This window comes from Echinops telfairi, unplaced genomic scaffold, assembly GCF_000313985.2.
Source record: "Echinops telfairi isolate 266 unplaced genomic scaffold, ASM31398v2 ScPeMD7_2565;HRSCAF=3150, whole genome shotgun sequence".
In the NCBI taxonomy this organism is placed as follows: domain Eukaryota; kingdom Metazoa; phylum Chordata; class Mammalia; order Afrosoricida; family Tenrecidae; genus Echinops; species Echinops telfairi.
Window position 1 is genome coordinate 7851890 of NW_022106463.1, and position 13137 is coordinate 7865026.

The 13137-nt window shown below is 53.8% G+C and overlaps 1 protein-coding gene across 1 annotated transcript in view; it reads right to left on the reverse strand.

The window, feature by feature from the left end:
- The window catches only part of LOC115870856 (protein POLR1D-like), a 34634-nt gene that overhangs the window by 5925 nt on the left and 15572 nt on the right, over positions 1 to 13137 (reverse strand). Inside the window, exon 2 of the mRNA XM_045294025.1 lies at positions 243 to 317. Coding sequence (XP_045149960.1) covers positions 243 to 317 — 75 coding nt within the window. The remainder of the gene's footprint in view (positions 1 to 242; positions 318 to 13137) is intronic.

Genomic DNA, 13137 nt, shown 5'->3' on the forward strand with positions numbered 1-13137 from the left:
AGGGATGTTGAAGGTAGGAGACACGGGCCCCAGGCCCCTGGCCCCGTCCGCTTCTCCCCAGAGGCAACAGGTGCACGCAGCCCTAAGTGGCAGCGGCGGCAGCAGCAGCACTCGGCCTGTGCCTCCCCTGCTCTCCACGTGCGTGCTGTGCCGCAGCCCTTGTGCCAGGGGTGGGCGCGCGCCCGTCCTGTTCGGATGCCTCTCACTGTGTCAGCCTGGAGGAAGCGGGCGGAAGGACTTACCAGCCCATGGGTCCCATGGTCTCCGCCCGCGTCTTGCCCCGCTTGGCCTCCTTGAGCAGCTCCTCAATGGCCTTCCTGGGGGAGAGGGAGGAAGGGGCAGAGTTTTTAGCAGACATTTGAAAAGAACTGCCATTCACGCTTATAAACACATACAAGATTTTTCCCCAACCACAACATACTTCCTTATTTTCTTTCCCACGCCGAGCTTTGTATAAGATGGAAAATCCTCAAGAGGAAAGGACAAGCGAGAGACACCACTGCAGTGGGGACGGCTCAGTCACTCCCCTGCGAACAGAGCGACGCTTCTTTTTCACGAATTTGGAAATGAGCCCAAGGCAGGAGTGGCCAAATATTCCAGGAGACATCACACCGTTTGTGAGGACAATGGGATCACAAGGTAATGGGACGTGCCACAAATGGTGTGACCTCCCTCCTGCATCCATATTAAAAGTGTTCACATTCACTATCGTTCTGAGAGATATTAATGAGCTAAGGTAGCCAAGCCCGCAGTGCCTAGTGAGAGGGAGGCCGCTGGTACTCCCCGTCCACCGGTGGTGGGATGTGGGAGTGGTGGTGGGATGTGGGAGTGGTGGTGGGACTCTGCACTCGCTTCATGGTTCTGGCACACGATTTGGCAACGTGCTAAGAGGACTTAACGACAGTGGTATTTGTTGACCCAACGCCCCCATCTCATCCCCTGGGAATAACCAAGTAGGTATGTGAAACCAGGTTCAGCAGGATGTCCGTTAGACCATGTACTGAGTGCTGTTGGGTGTCATGAATCGGCTCCGGCTCTTGTACAACAGAAAGAAACACCCCTCGCTCCGCGCCATCCTGACAAGTGTCCTTGTTTGGGCCTGGTGTGTAGGTCACTGCTGCAGACCATCCCCTAAGGGTCTCCTCTTTCTCACTGTCCCTCTCTGTCACCACGCAGGATGGCCTTTCCCAGACACCCTCAAAGCTTACTAGTACAGGGAATGACACACTGCCCAGAGCTGCATCACCCCAATCTCGTGGCAGCTCAGGCCATTCTGAGGGGCTCCAAAACGTTCGTGGGAAAAAGGATCGACACTAAAAGGACCTCCACGTCTGATCCTTGGTTTTATTGCAGCCTCCACGTCTGATCCTTGGTTTTATTGGCTGATCGCCAGGTCTTTCTTTCTGGCCCATTCTAAGTCTGGAAGCTAGGTGCATGTCCTGCAGTCAGCTGGCTGGTGCTTCCAGCCCCGCTGTGTGAGCGCATGAACGGCAGGGGGTATTTGCACGCCACACCTACTGCTGTTTCCCTAAACCCCACCATCCCACCCTGCCAGGCTGACACACAGCGTGTGCCCATCCCCAGACATCCTTGGGGGCTTTAGACCACCCATGGGGGCAAACGGCCCAGACATTCCCCCTGCCCACAAATGAGTGGGGGCCCTTTCTAAATCAGGGCAGGTGGTTGATCAGGCTCAGATCCACCCAGGTTCCCTTTCTCCTCCTGATCAAAAAAAAACCCCAACAGGGGATAAACCTGTTAGAGCAGTTTCCCAATTACGAACAGTCTATTGGTTATAAATAAGCGGAAACTCCTTCCATTAACAAAAAACGTGGCTAAAATGTTTGACTAGCTTTGGGGAGTGGCCTGTGAAAGCCTACTGGGGTCAAAACCAGTTGGCATGCTGTCCATGTCTCAGTGATCCTGAAGGAGGAGTCCTGACCCTGCCCAGGCTAGGGAGCCCAACACCCCCTGCCACCCACCTCCCCCAATCTCTGCCAGGTGATGATGGGCACCTTCCAGTTGACGAGAGGGAACCTGCCCAAGGTGGGTGGCATCCACTGAGAGGGGACAGGCCTTCTCATGGAAAAGGAGGGGAATGGAAAGCCAGTGCAGACGGCGCTCGGCAGTGTCCACTCCTTGGTTGAGATGGATCCAAGTTCCAAGGCCAAAACCACACCCACTGTTGGAGTGGAACAGAACTGCTCCAAGGGGTTTCTGAAGCTGTCAATCTGCAGTGGGGCAGGCAGCCTCATCTTTCTCCTGCAGAGTGGCTGGTGGATTCAAACCACTGACCTTCTGGTTAACAGCCCTATGCTTAAGCCACTGGGTCCTAAGGGCCAAGTTAGGTGTCACTACTTGGTTTGACCACGACCATGAGCCCCAGAGGGCGCAAACAGCTGGCTGATTTTGAGGCAGGTGGTTTGAGTCCACCTGGGGGTGGGGTGCCTCAGAAGAAAGATCTGGTACCCACTGCTGAAAACCAGCCATAAAAACCCTCTGCCGCAAAGCTCGGCTTTGGCATGCACGGGTCACTCCAGGGAAGCAGGTGCTGCTCGCGTGCCGCTGTCCTGAGCCGATGCAGAATGGACCAACCCCGCCCCACGCGGTCTCCAAGGCTGCATCGTCGGCCGCAGGCTGCCACACCTTTATTCCGAGAGGAAGGCCAGCTTTTGGTGAGCCTCTGAGACCTAAACCCTCTCAAGAGAACCATTTTCTGCTTTGAACTGTCTGCTAAAGCCACATGTTTCCATCACTTTGAAAAAGATGTAAACAGATTTTTTTCTTTTGAGACCTTTTTGGGAGGTAATACACAGTGTGTGGCACACATCCAAGGGGGCTTTAAAAAGTCCGTGGAGAAGTAGAATTCGGAGAGGAGGGGTGTCTGGTGCTAGAGCTGGTGTCATGAGGCCTGTCTGCTCAGATTCATGCGGACCCTCGGCAGATGGCAGTGTGCACTAAAGGCGGGACTGGAGAGCCCCAGAGCTGGAAAAGATAGGTGGGTATCCTATGGGTCACAAGAATTAAGTACTCTCCTACCTTAATAGAACACAGCTACCACGTGGAAGAGGAGAGTGAGACCCAGAGTGAGAGGGCTCGAGGCAGGGAGGAGGAGGAGGAAGAGGAGACACACGCCCAATCCACCATCGCTAGACCCATGCTTCCCAGGCTCGGCATCCCCTGGTCTACCATGCTACCTCCTTCACAAACCTCTGTAGCAAAGCCGCTGTCTCAGTAACAGTCAAGGGCACCAAGAAAGGCCAGAGGAGAAAAGAAGTGATGGGGGAGAGGGGGGTCCCCCCAGCACAGCTGCCACTGTCTCTGCATTCAGGCAGCGAGCAGGATGGGCCAAGAGGCCGAGCAATGAAGGAGGCTTGCTCATGATGCCGTCCGCCCCAGGAAGGTGGGGCATTCGCGGCCTCCTGCCCAGAATTCTCCTTGTGCAGCAAGGACGATTTCCCAGTCATGGACTCTGCTCTGCACTCAGTGAGCCAGTGCACCGCCATGGAGTCGGTTCCACCGCATCGGGCAGAGTAGCACTATCCCTGCGGGTTTCCAAGACCAGACACCTTTACAGGAATAGCCGGCCTCACCTCTCTCCTGCAAACAGTAGCCAAACCAAACCCAAACCCACTGCCCCCAGTTGGTGCCGATGCTAGCGACCCTCTAGGACAGGCTAGAACTACCCTGCGGTCTCCCAAGCCGAAGCCTGTCCTTCTCGCCCGAAGCTGATGGTGGTTTTGAGCTGTTGCCCCATGCGATGCCGCTGAGCAGCGGGCTCCTGGCAGACAGTAACCGCGCCGAGAAACGAAGGCACAAGAATTCAGGAAACCAGGCAGCTCTCCCCAGTCTTCTCTGCCTGCCTCCTTCCCTGCTCCCCCCGCCGTTTATTAAACTTGGTGCTGTGACCTGGGTGACAGTCTAGAGCAAACCCGTTCACCACCCTCGCCCCGACCCCTCACCCTCTGGTGTTTGCCTCTCCTTTCTTGACCGCTTAAGCTCAGCCCACGTTGGGGTCCATGCTGCCCTTCCTGTCTCCAAAGGTTGAGGAGCTAAGGTGTGCTACCTCCCTGGTGGAGCTGTCTCCTGTGGTGGGGAAGAGCTGAGCCACGGGGGTGAGTTCATGTCTGGGGCCCTCTGCTGGGGTTTCTAAGCCCACCTCCGTGCGTAGCTCTCCCTGTACTTCAGACGGATGGGTGCTGTGTAGGGAGATCCCAAATCCAGGCTGTACGTCGTGTTCACACCGTCCACACACAGGCCCGCAGAGACGTTTATAATGAGAGGGTGAGGCGGTAGCGGGACTCTCTCCAGGCCGGGCTGTGCAGTCAGCACACACAGGGTTCCGACAGCGACGACAGAATCACTCAGTGCACGCAGGCCTTGGAGACCCTGTGGTGGAGTGAACCTCAAAAGCCCAGGCAAGCTCACGGCCACCAGCCTGATTCCACCCATCGTGACTCCATGGCACCTTCAAAGACCTTGGAGGCTCCTTTACGACACAGGTAATAAACCTCAGGGTACTGCTGACCTATGGGACCTTTCAGCATCTGCTCTGGAATAAACCACTGTGGAACGCTCAGACACCTGGCCCAGGGGGGGCCAGGCTCCAGGGGCTGCCTTGTTCTTCCGGGTCTTCTCCGTTCCCCGGCTTTGACCACTCCTCCATTGCATGCCTCATCAGTAGAAAATCGTTGAGGTTTCTGTGTCTGATGGGTACCTGCATGAAAGTGAGTTGGAAATCCTAACCTCTGTGTCTGTGGTTAAGGAGCTCTGGTGGCGTAGTGGTTACTTGTTGGGCTGCTAACGACAAGGTCAGCAGTTCAAAACCACCAGCTGCTTCTCAAGATAAAGATGGGCTTTCTACTCCCGTAAAGAGTTACAGTCTTGGAAACGTCCAGGGTCAGTTCTACCCTGTGCTATGGTGGAGGGTCACGGACTCGCAGCAGTGAAATGTGTTGGAGTGGCTTAAGCTGGGCTGCTCGCCACAAGGCCAGCAGCTTGACATGGCCAGCTTCTCCAGAGGAGAAAGATGAGACCTTCGGCTCCCACAGGCTCACAGTCCTGGAAACCCACCGGGCAGTTCTGCTCTGTCCTACGGTGTAACTCTGAGTCGGAGTGCACTCGCTGGCAGAGACCGAGTGCGTGTAGCTATGATCCTGTTTGGGAACAGGCTTTCTTGTGTTGATGAGGCAGGATTCGTGTTGGGTGCGTCCTGTGTCATCCCAAAGATATTAAACACGCCATCAGCATGAGGTCTTCAGGCAGAGGTGGGGAAGGAAATAAGACAGGCACATGGAGAAGCTGACAGGGACAAGGACCTCCCTCCAGAGGTGTCACAGAGCAGGGGCCTTCTCTGAGAGCTGACACCCTGAATGGCCACTGCTAGCGTTCTGACTTGGGAGGGGACAAATGCATTTGCACATCCACCTACTTGCAGTGATAGGCGTACCGGCGACCTGAAGAAGGAGCCCTGGTGGCATGGTGGCTACACATTGGGGGGCTAACTGCAAGGTCACCAGCTCGAATTCATCAGCCATTCTGCAGGAGAAAGACGAGGCTGTTTGGGCCCATAAAGCGTTACAGTCTTGGACACCAGAGGGGCAGTTCTACCCTGTAGTTAGAATTGACTTGACAGCAGCGAGCTGGGTTTGTGCAAGACCTGAAACATGTGGGCTGGAACTTCGGAGTGTTTCCCTGAAAATGCAGCCAGAGCTCGGCTTCTGCAGGCCTGCCTACTCACCCCATCGGCCAGCTGGTACATGCTGAAGGAATGTAAGCTGATCCTACTAGCTGTTCACATAAAACCCAAGTGGGAGCAAACACCTGACACAAAATCATCTATCTTAACATCCAGAGTTAAGCAACTGGCTTTTAGGTGATCTGGGCCTATGCGCTTTTTACTCCGGTAAAGCACCCAAGGGGAGGGATGCCAGGCCAGGGAGAGGGCAGCACGATCAGCCCTCGGCTGGTTCCTGTGACATAGGGTGAGGTCAGGCACGCCTCCACCCTCCGACCGGTAGCACCGGCTGTGCCTCCCAGCAGTGGCACCCTGGGCTTCTCTCCTGCGTTTGCTCGTTCATTGCACTGGCCAACAGAACTGACAGACTTTTTAAAAAAGGGAAGTAACTGGTTACAATTCAGGATCAGAAATGGTCAGGGCACAGTTCTTCAATCGGGACGTCTCCACTCAGCTATGCCCACAGGCACACCTCTGTCTGTTCCTTGACCTCTCGGCTACAGGGCCCCTTGGCCTCTGACCTGCTTAAGCGGTGCTACAAAGCTTTTAGCTCCGCCAATAAACACCCACCAGAGGCCTTCCACACAGCCATCAAGCCTTGGCCAAGGCATTCGGCTTTCTGTTTCTGAGGGCAAGGCAGCCCACGGCACTGTCGCCTGCCATCTCTGGGCTCTGCTACTGCTGCTCCATGTCTGTGTCCTGGGTCAAGGAGGCGCAGTGCATAGGCGGCAGACCACGCCTGGCTCTTCTTTCTTGCTGGTTGTGAGATTCCTCTTTAGCCTCTGGGATGGCTCATCTTAAACCTCATGGGAAGGTAAAACTGACCAATTCCACATGAGGGTTGCATACACCTTATTTGCATGGCCCCACAAGACACTGTGCCCCATATTTGAATTCTCAGCAAGCTCTGATCCCCTTCGTGGGCCACAGCCTCTCACACTTGCACAGTCCCATCCTGCCCTATGGTAGGAGTTCCACAGACAGTGGCTCCAGGGGCCAGGCCAGGTGAGTCAGTGCCCTGAAGGCAGCCGTTCAGAGAAGCCTTCCCGAGCGAGGGTGAAGGGAAGCCTGGGGCTTCAACAAGGATGGATGCTTCAAGGGCTCCAATCCGCACCACCCTCTCTGCCTTTACAAGGTCACCTTAGAGCTGCTGCATGTCGGGCACAGTGGCTGCCACGTGACAGATGGGAGAAAAGGTTAAGATAAAGCCATGCATTGTTTAAGGTGCCTCTGAAGGTCCAGTGACATGAGCTAGTGACACCAACCCAGACTTCTAGAAGCCTGAAAGAAAGCAGGCTGGCTCCATTTGGCCGGTCCAGCCCACTACCAGTGCCAAAGACAACAGCTTGGCTGTTGGCTTATGTGAACCAGCTAAGGCCTGGGACGCAATGTGTTTGTAATAAATGTCATCCCACAATGGAGGGGTCAGAGCTGTAGATGCAGATACGTGGAACAGGCCAAGATTAACTTGACCTTGACCTCGCTTGGGATGCACCCCTCCCACTCCCCAGGGAGGCCCCACGTGAAGAGGAGCACGTGGAGTGGCAGTGGTAGTAGTGCAGTGTGGCCAAGGTGACGGACATCACCCAACTGCAGGTGGAGACACAGCCAGCATGGCCAGCACTTGGTTACACACTGTCCTACCACAACAAAATTAAAAACACGTCCACAGGAGGTCAGGATCCCGCTGGACACAGGCTCCGGCCCAGCCGGCACTAGCCCATGAGATGACTGGTTTCACCCGTCTGGGCTCTGTTTCACTTGAGCCTTTCCATTCCTGTGTGTGCACCCTAGAGGTGCCCTGGTGTCACAGTGGGGAAGTATTGGGACAGGGCTTTCAACGCCTGTTATGGGGCAGTCTCAGAAATCCACAGGGGAAGTTCTACCCGGCTGTCCTGTCAACTCTCTCTGAGTCGGTACTGACTGGATGGAAGTGAGGGGCTAGGGTATTTTGGGAGTGTGCATCCTACTGACATAGTTGGTGGAAATAAAGTCAGGCAGAAAATAGGTGGGCCAAAGAAATGACCACATTTTCCACACATAACATACCCATGCATATCACATATGGGCACAAAGCAGCACGTGGTAAGCTCATGCCTGCATGGTTTGCAAAAATGTACAATGCTCACCTCATTTGGGAAAACCAGCACAAGGCTGAGTGCTTTGACAGGATGACAAGCACTGGGTTATCTCTTTAAGAGAATCAGTGCTTTGGAGAACAGGCCTGATAAACAGATAAGAGAGTTGAAAACCCATAAAAAAAAATCCCATGTGGACAGGAACCAGCACTGGAGTGATGGGAGGCAGAGATGGCAGTGCCCTGGTGTAAAAGTGGGGGCGGGGGGGGGGCGGGGCGGCGACGGCAGCGGAGGAGCAAAATAAAACAGAAGGGTCAAATTCAAGCTCTCGTTCAACAGCGGGTTAAGGTGGACGTAAGGAGGGAAGGAAAGGAGGGGGAGGCCAGTCACTACATCGCATAAATTACCTCAAAGAAAAGACGTTAAGCCAAAGCCTATCCGTGCGATCCCCTTTGATAAACACACCACACCCCAGAAAACCCACTTCATCCTAGCTGGGCTTGCACACCCACTCTGCATACTAAAAGAGCCTTGCTGCAGCCTGTCACGGAGGCACATGAAACACATGGTCTGAGGTAACCCTGCACGTCGGAAGGGGAAGCCTACTAGCGATGCTTTCCACTTACTCTTGTCCACCTGGGGCTGCAAGGGAGGGTTCTTCTTGTAATGGTTGGAAACAGATACGTGTGTGCGTGCACAGCATTTGCCAACTCAACATTTTCAGCAGTACAATTAGTCACCCTATCAATCACATTAATCGTGTTGCGTAACCACCACCCCACACCAGTGCCAAGTTTCTCATCTCCACAAACAGAGACGCACTGCTTCCCGAACGGTGGTTCCTGCCCGGCCTCCCTGCGACCGAGGCAACCACGAATGCACTCGGGGGTCTACAGATGTGTGTGCACGAGCAATCGCCGGGGCTGGTCCGTATTTCAATCACATCATGTGTCCCTTTCCCACAGGTCGCTAGGTGTCCGAATTGACTTGAGGCCGGTGGGTTTTATTTCGGCTCATGTTTGGTAATTGTTAGTGACTTGCGCATCTTCCCACGTGGATTTGTCATATGCAATGTGAAAATCCCCTTGGTGAAACGTCTGTTTAAGTCCTTTAGTTGGGAGGTGGGGAGGGAGGACTTGGGGAGAGCTCAGGGAAGAGTTAATTCTGAGACACAGCTCATTGTTGATAATCCAGGAAATATAATTTGGCCTGTTCTCAAGACCTAAAAATCCTTACAATCAGGGTCACTGCATTTTTAATATAAACAAATACTCACACCATACTTTCAAATCTCATCTCAGAGACTGAATTCCTAAATTCACATTCTTACTCAGCACTTGCTGGGTAGGTATGGGGCCACACATCCTAGATGAATTCCTATGCACTCTGATTTTGTAGAAATGGCCCGCATCCAAGTTTTACAAGATGAGAAGCCAAAACAAATGACGACACGGGCCAACGCGTTATCTATATTTCATACCATTATGAAAAGTATAAGGAACAAGACTGCCAGGTGTTAGAAGCGATCTAGTTTAACTGTTTTGTGAAGTGTGGAAATTATGGTTTAGCCCAGACTGCAGTTGCCTGATTAAAAAAACATTTTTTTAGAGCTCAAAATTGTATTTCATTTTGTTTTGGAACCCAGGATGCCATGTCTTCTTCACCTTGAGGAGAAATTAGGAGCGTGTGCTGTGATTGAAGGTGAGACTCTGAGGACTACGGTGAGCCTGAGCCGGCCATCAAATTCTCCATGGCGTCACACGCCTGGGAAGCTGGACTCTGAACAAGGAAGCTCCCCGAAGAATGGGCGCTCCTGCATCACGGTGCTGGTGGAGAACACTGAGTATACCACGGACCGCCGGGAGAACAAAGCCGTGTCTGGACGGAAGGACAGCCCGGCTGCACCTTGGAGCCGGGGAGGGGGAGACTTCATCTCACGCTCCTTGGACCTGCTGTCAGGAGGGACCAGTCCCTGGAGAAGAACAGGGCATCCTGCTTGGCAAGAGCGGGTCAGTGAAAAAGAAGACAACGTGACGGGCGATGGACTCGGTGGCTCCACCAATGGGCTCCAAGGACCAGGTGGCGTCTCCCTGTGGCAAGTGGGGCATGAAGTGCAACGAAAACATTGCAGCTCGTCACCTTCACCAACACTAACATCCGCCAAGGCTCCTCGACCGTGCCAGCAGGTTCTGACCCGAGAGAAGGGAGCTCCACCCAACAATGGTCTCCAGCAGCACTGCTCAACCTGGGGATCGAACAACCCTCTCACAGGGCCGCCTAAGACCCTCAGAAAACACATCTTCCCATGGTCTTAGGAACCGAGAAAGCGCTGCTCTATCCGTCTCCAGGCCGGTCCGCCCACGTGCAGATAGGCTGATCTGGTGAGAAAGAAGCGATCTCAACCTTCACACCGACGCTGGCTTTTTATGCAGACTGTTGAAAAATGTAGTGATGTAGTTTACTGTTGTTATATTAAGACTGTTACCCATGCCACACCATGCTTCCAGACAAAGTTTCATTTATTTGTCATTAGAAATCAATATTTCACAATATATAACTATATTATTTTTGTGATTCATCACTATGCTTTAATGATGTTCCATTTGTAACAATAAATATGCATCCTGCATATCAGATATTTACATGACGATTCATAACTAGCAAAATTACAGTTGTAAAGCAGCAGCGTAGGTCATTTTAGGGTAGGGGGTCCCCACCACATGAGGAATGATACGAAAGGGTCTCGGCATGAGGAAGGTTGAGAACCGCTGGTCTACAGGAAACTCAGCCGGGCAACTGCTCAATCACCTCAAGTAAACCGATCAACACACTGCCTACATTGTTTCGAGTCAGGCAGGGCTGCTATTGCAGACATACGACCAATGGCTGGCTGTAGCCAGCAGAAGTGCTCTCACAGTTTAAGAGGCTACAAAAGTGCAGGGGTGGAGTGCAAGCTGTGGATCAAGTCACAGCCTGACGCTGCTGCCTTGAGGTGGGCCTTGTATAAGCGACACTGGGACCCTCTCTCTTGCTGGCCCTTCCCTTCCCTTTCCTCCTCACTGGGACTCTGTGTCTGCCTCCAGGGGGGCCCCAGGTGGGCTGCTAAGTGTGGGAGTCAATCTGGGGGCTGTTGGTGCCCTGCCGTGCTCCCACTGACCTTGGATCCACGTGACTCTGTACCCACCGGCCTGTGACCTCCCTGCATCCTGCTTCACGGTCTGCACCGCTGGCCTGCAGCGCCGTGAGTCTGATGGGGGCTCTGGAGAGCATCAAGACCATAGACTTAAGTTGGACTGGGCTGTGGTGCCTTCCAGATATGATTACTTTTTGAAATAAAGTTCTTTCTTAAACGTATATGGGTGCCACGGTTTTGTTCTCTAAGCAACCTGGCCTCACACAGGACCCTTGTCTCTGTCAGCTCTAGAGGAAGGTCCTTGCTCTCAGCAACACCTGTGGGCCTGCTCCTCTTTCTTGGTGGGGAACTGTTTCTGCTGGCTTTTCTCTCATTTCTTGTGGAGCAGGCCACACCCCAGGGGGGCTTCCCTTCCATCCATCATCACACAACCACCAATGAGAACTACGGGACAGCCTCGGCATGGAGACTTGGGGGGACACAAACACTGCGGTGTGTGATGGGCGTCAGCTCCTCCCACTGCAGTGTACTCCAGGGCAGAGATCCGCCTTCAGTGAGGCTGGCTCCACGCTGCCTAACAGATGATGAACCCCTGACCCCCAAAGGTCCGGGGAGGGCTAAATAGGAGATGTAAAAGCCAAGGGCCAGGCAAGTGGCCACAGAAGCGAGTTCCTTTTCTTGGGAGGGACAAGGTTCACCTACGTATCTGAACTTGACAGAATAGTACGTTTTTTCCCTTTTCTTTTTCAAATCACAATTATCTTCTTTGTTCATTCGTATTCTGCATTTCAAACCCGTCAGCCCCTCCGAGGGAGAGATTCGGCATTTGTTTCTGAGAGATGGACAGCCCTGGACACCCCACGGAGCAGGTCTACTCTGTCCTCCAGGGTGCCTGTGTGTAGGGACTGAGTGGGCGTGAATTGTGCACAGTGATTTACAGCATAACACGGGGGCCTTAAAAACGTTCACGGAAAGTTGAATTAGATTAGAATGGAAGTTTTCAACCAACTTTTTAAAGCCCCCTTGTATGCTATCTCACTAGCCCCCAGAAGGCCCCCTAGAATCCCCCTATTAACAACTAAGGCTTAAGGAGAGTGACTTATCCAAAGCTCAGCCACCAGGAGCCCCGGGTTGACTCCACCTTCCAGCCTGCTTTCTGGCCCCTCGTTCCGAGACTTCTCCCTCAGCACCTTCCATCTCGCCCCAACGGGGAAGATGTGTCCCCTTTCGGAGCGAGACCAAGGGACACTTGGGCCCAATCCGCTGTTTCAAACGGGGCAGAACGGAAGGCAATGCCGTGAAGCTGAGGGCGAGGAAACGCTGTTTTCACAAGCCAGTGTCCCCTTATCTGCTTCTGTGACTGCATACTCCCTAAGCCACCACTTCTTTGTGGTTTGGGTTTATAAAAAGTCACTCATCCCCGACAGGCTGCGCCTGTACCTCCACCTCCACCAGGATCACACGGAGCGATCTGGCCTCACGAACTGACGCAGAGCTTTGTGTTCTTCATGGGAAGCCGGAGAAGCAATACAGCGGAGGTGAAACACTGTTGCAGCAATCAAGCTGCCCTGGGTTCAAAGCCACCTCCGAGCTGTCTGACCTTGGCCTCGTTGCTGCCTCCTTTCCTACAAAGGGGCAAAGCACCCGAGGCCTTGCAGGAAGTACTGCAGACTGGGCTTGCCACTTGGCTGAGGGGCTCGGCCTCAATCCTTGGGAGTCACCGCTCTGTCGGCTCCGCTGTCTGCACTCGGCGTCCTCGTGCCCCAGCTTGTTCTCAAGCACATGGCTCTCTGACGGGCCCGGCTTTCTAGAAGGAGCGCCAGGCTGGGGGCACTGCCTGCCTGCCTGCCTGCCTGCTACAAGTCTGGGCAGCAGACAGTGACAGGCCTGCAGGCTGACACATCCAGAGCCAGACAATTTCCAGTCATCCGCCCAGAGAATCCCTCGTTTTCCCCACGCTTAGTAAAAGACAAAGTGCAATCCCTGCATGGACACAGATCCACCCCCAGGAGCTTCGAGACGGTGAGAAAAGACTGGCAGGCTTGGATGACAAGGTCGGATGCAGATCACAACTCAGGCTCAGGGACCCTGACGGACGCCACTAATCTGTTTGCTCCTCATCTTGGGGAACAAGGTGATACTTGGCAGCTGACAGCCTCCATTTTCCACCATCACCCTTCAAGTGCAGA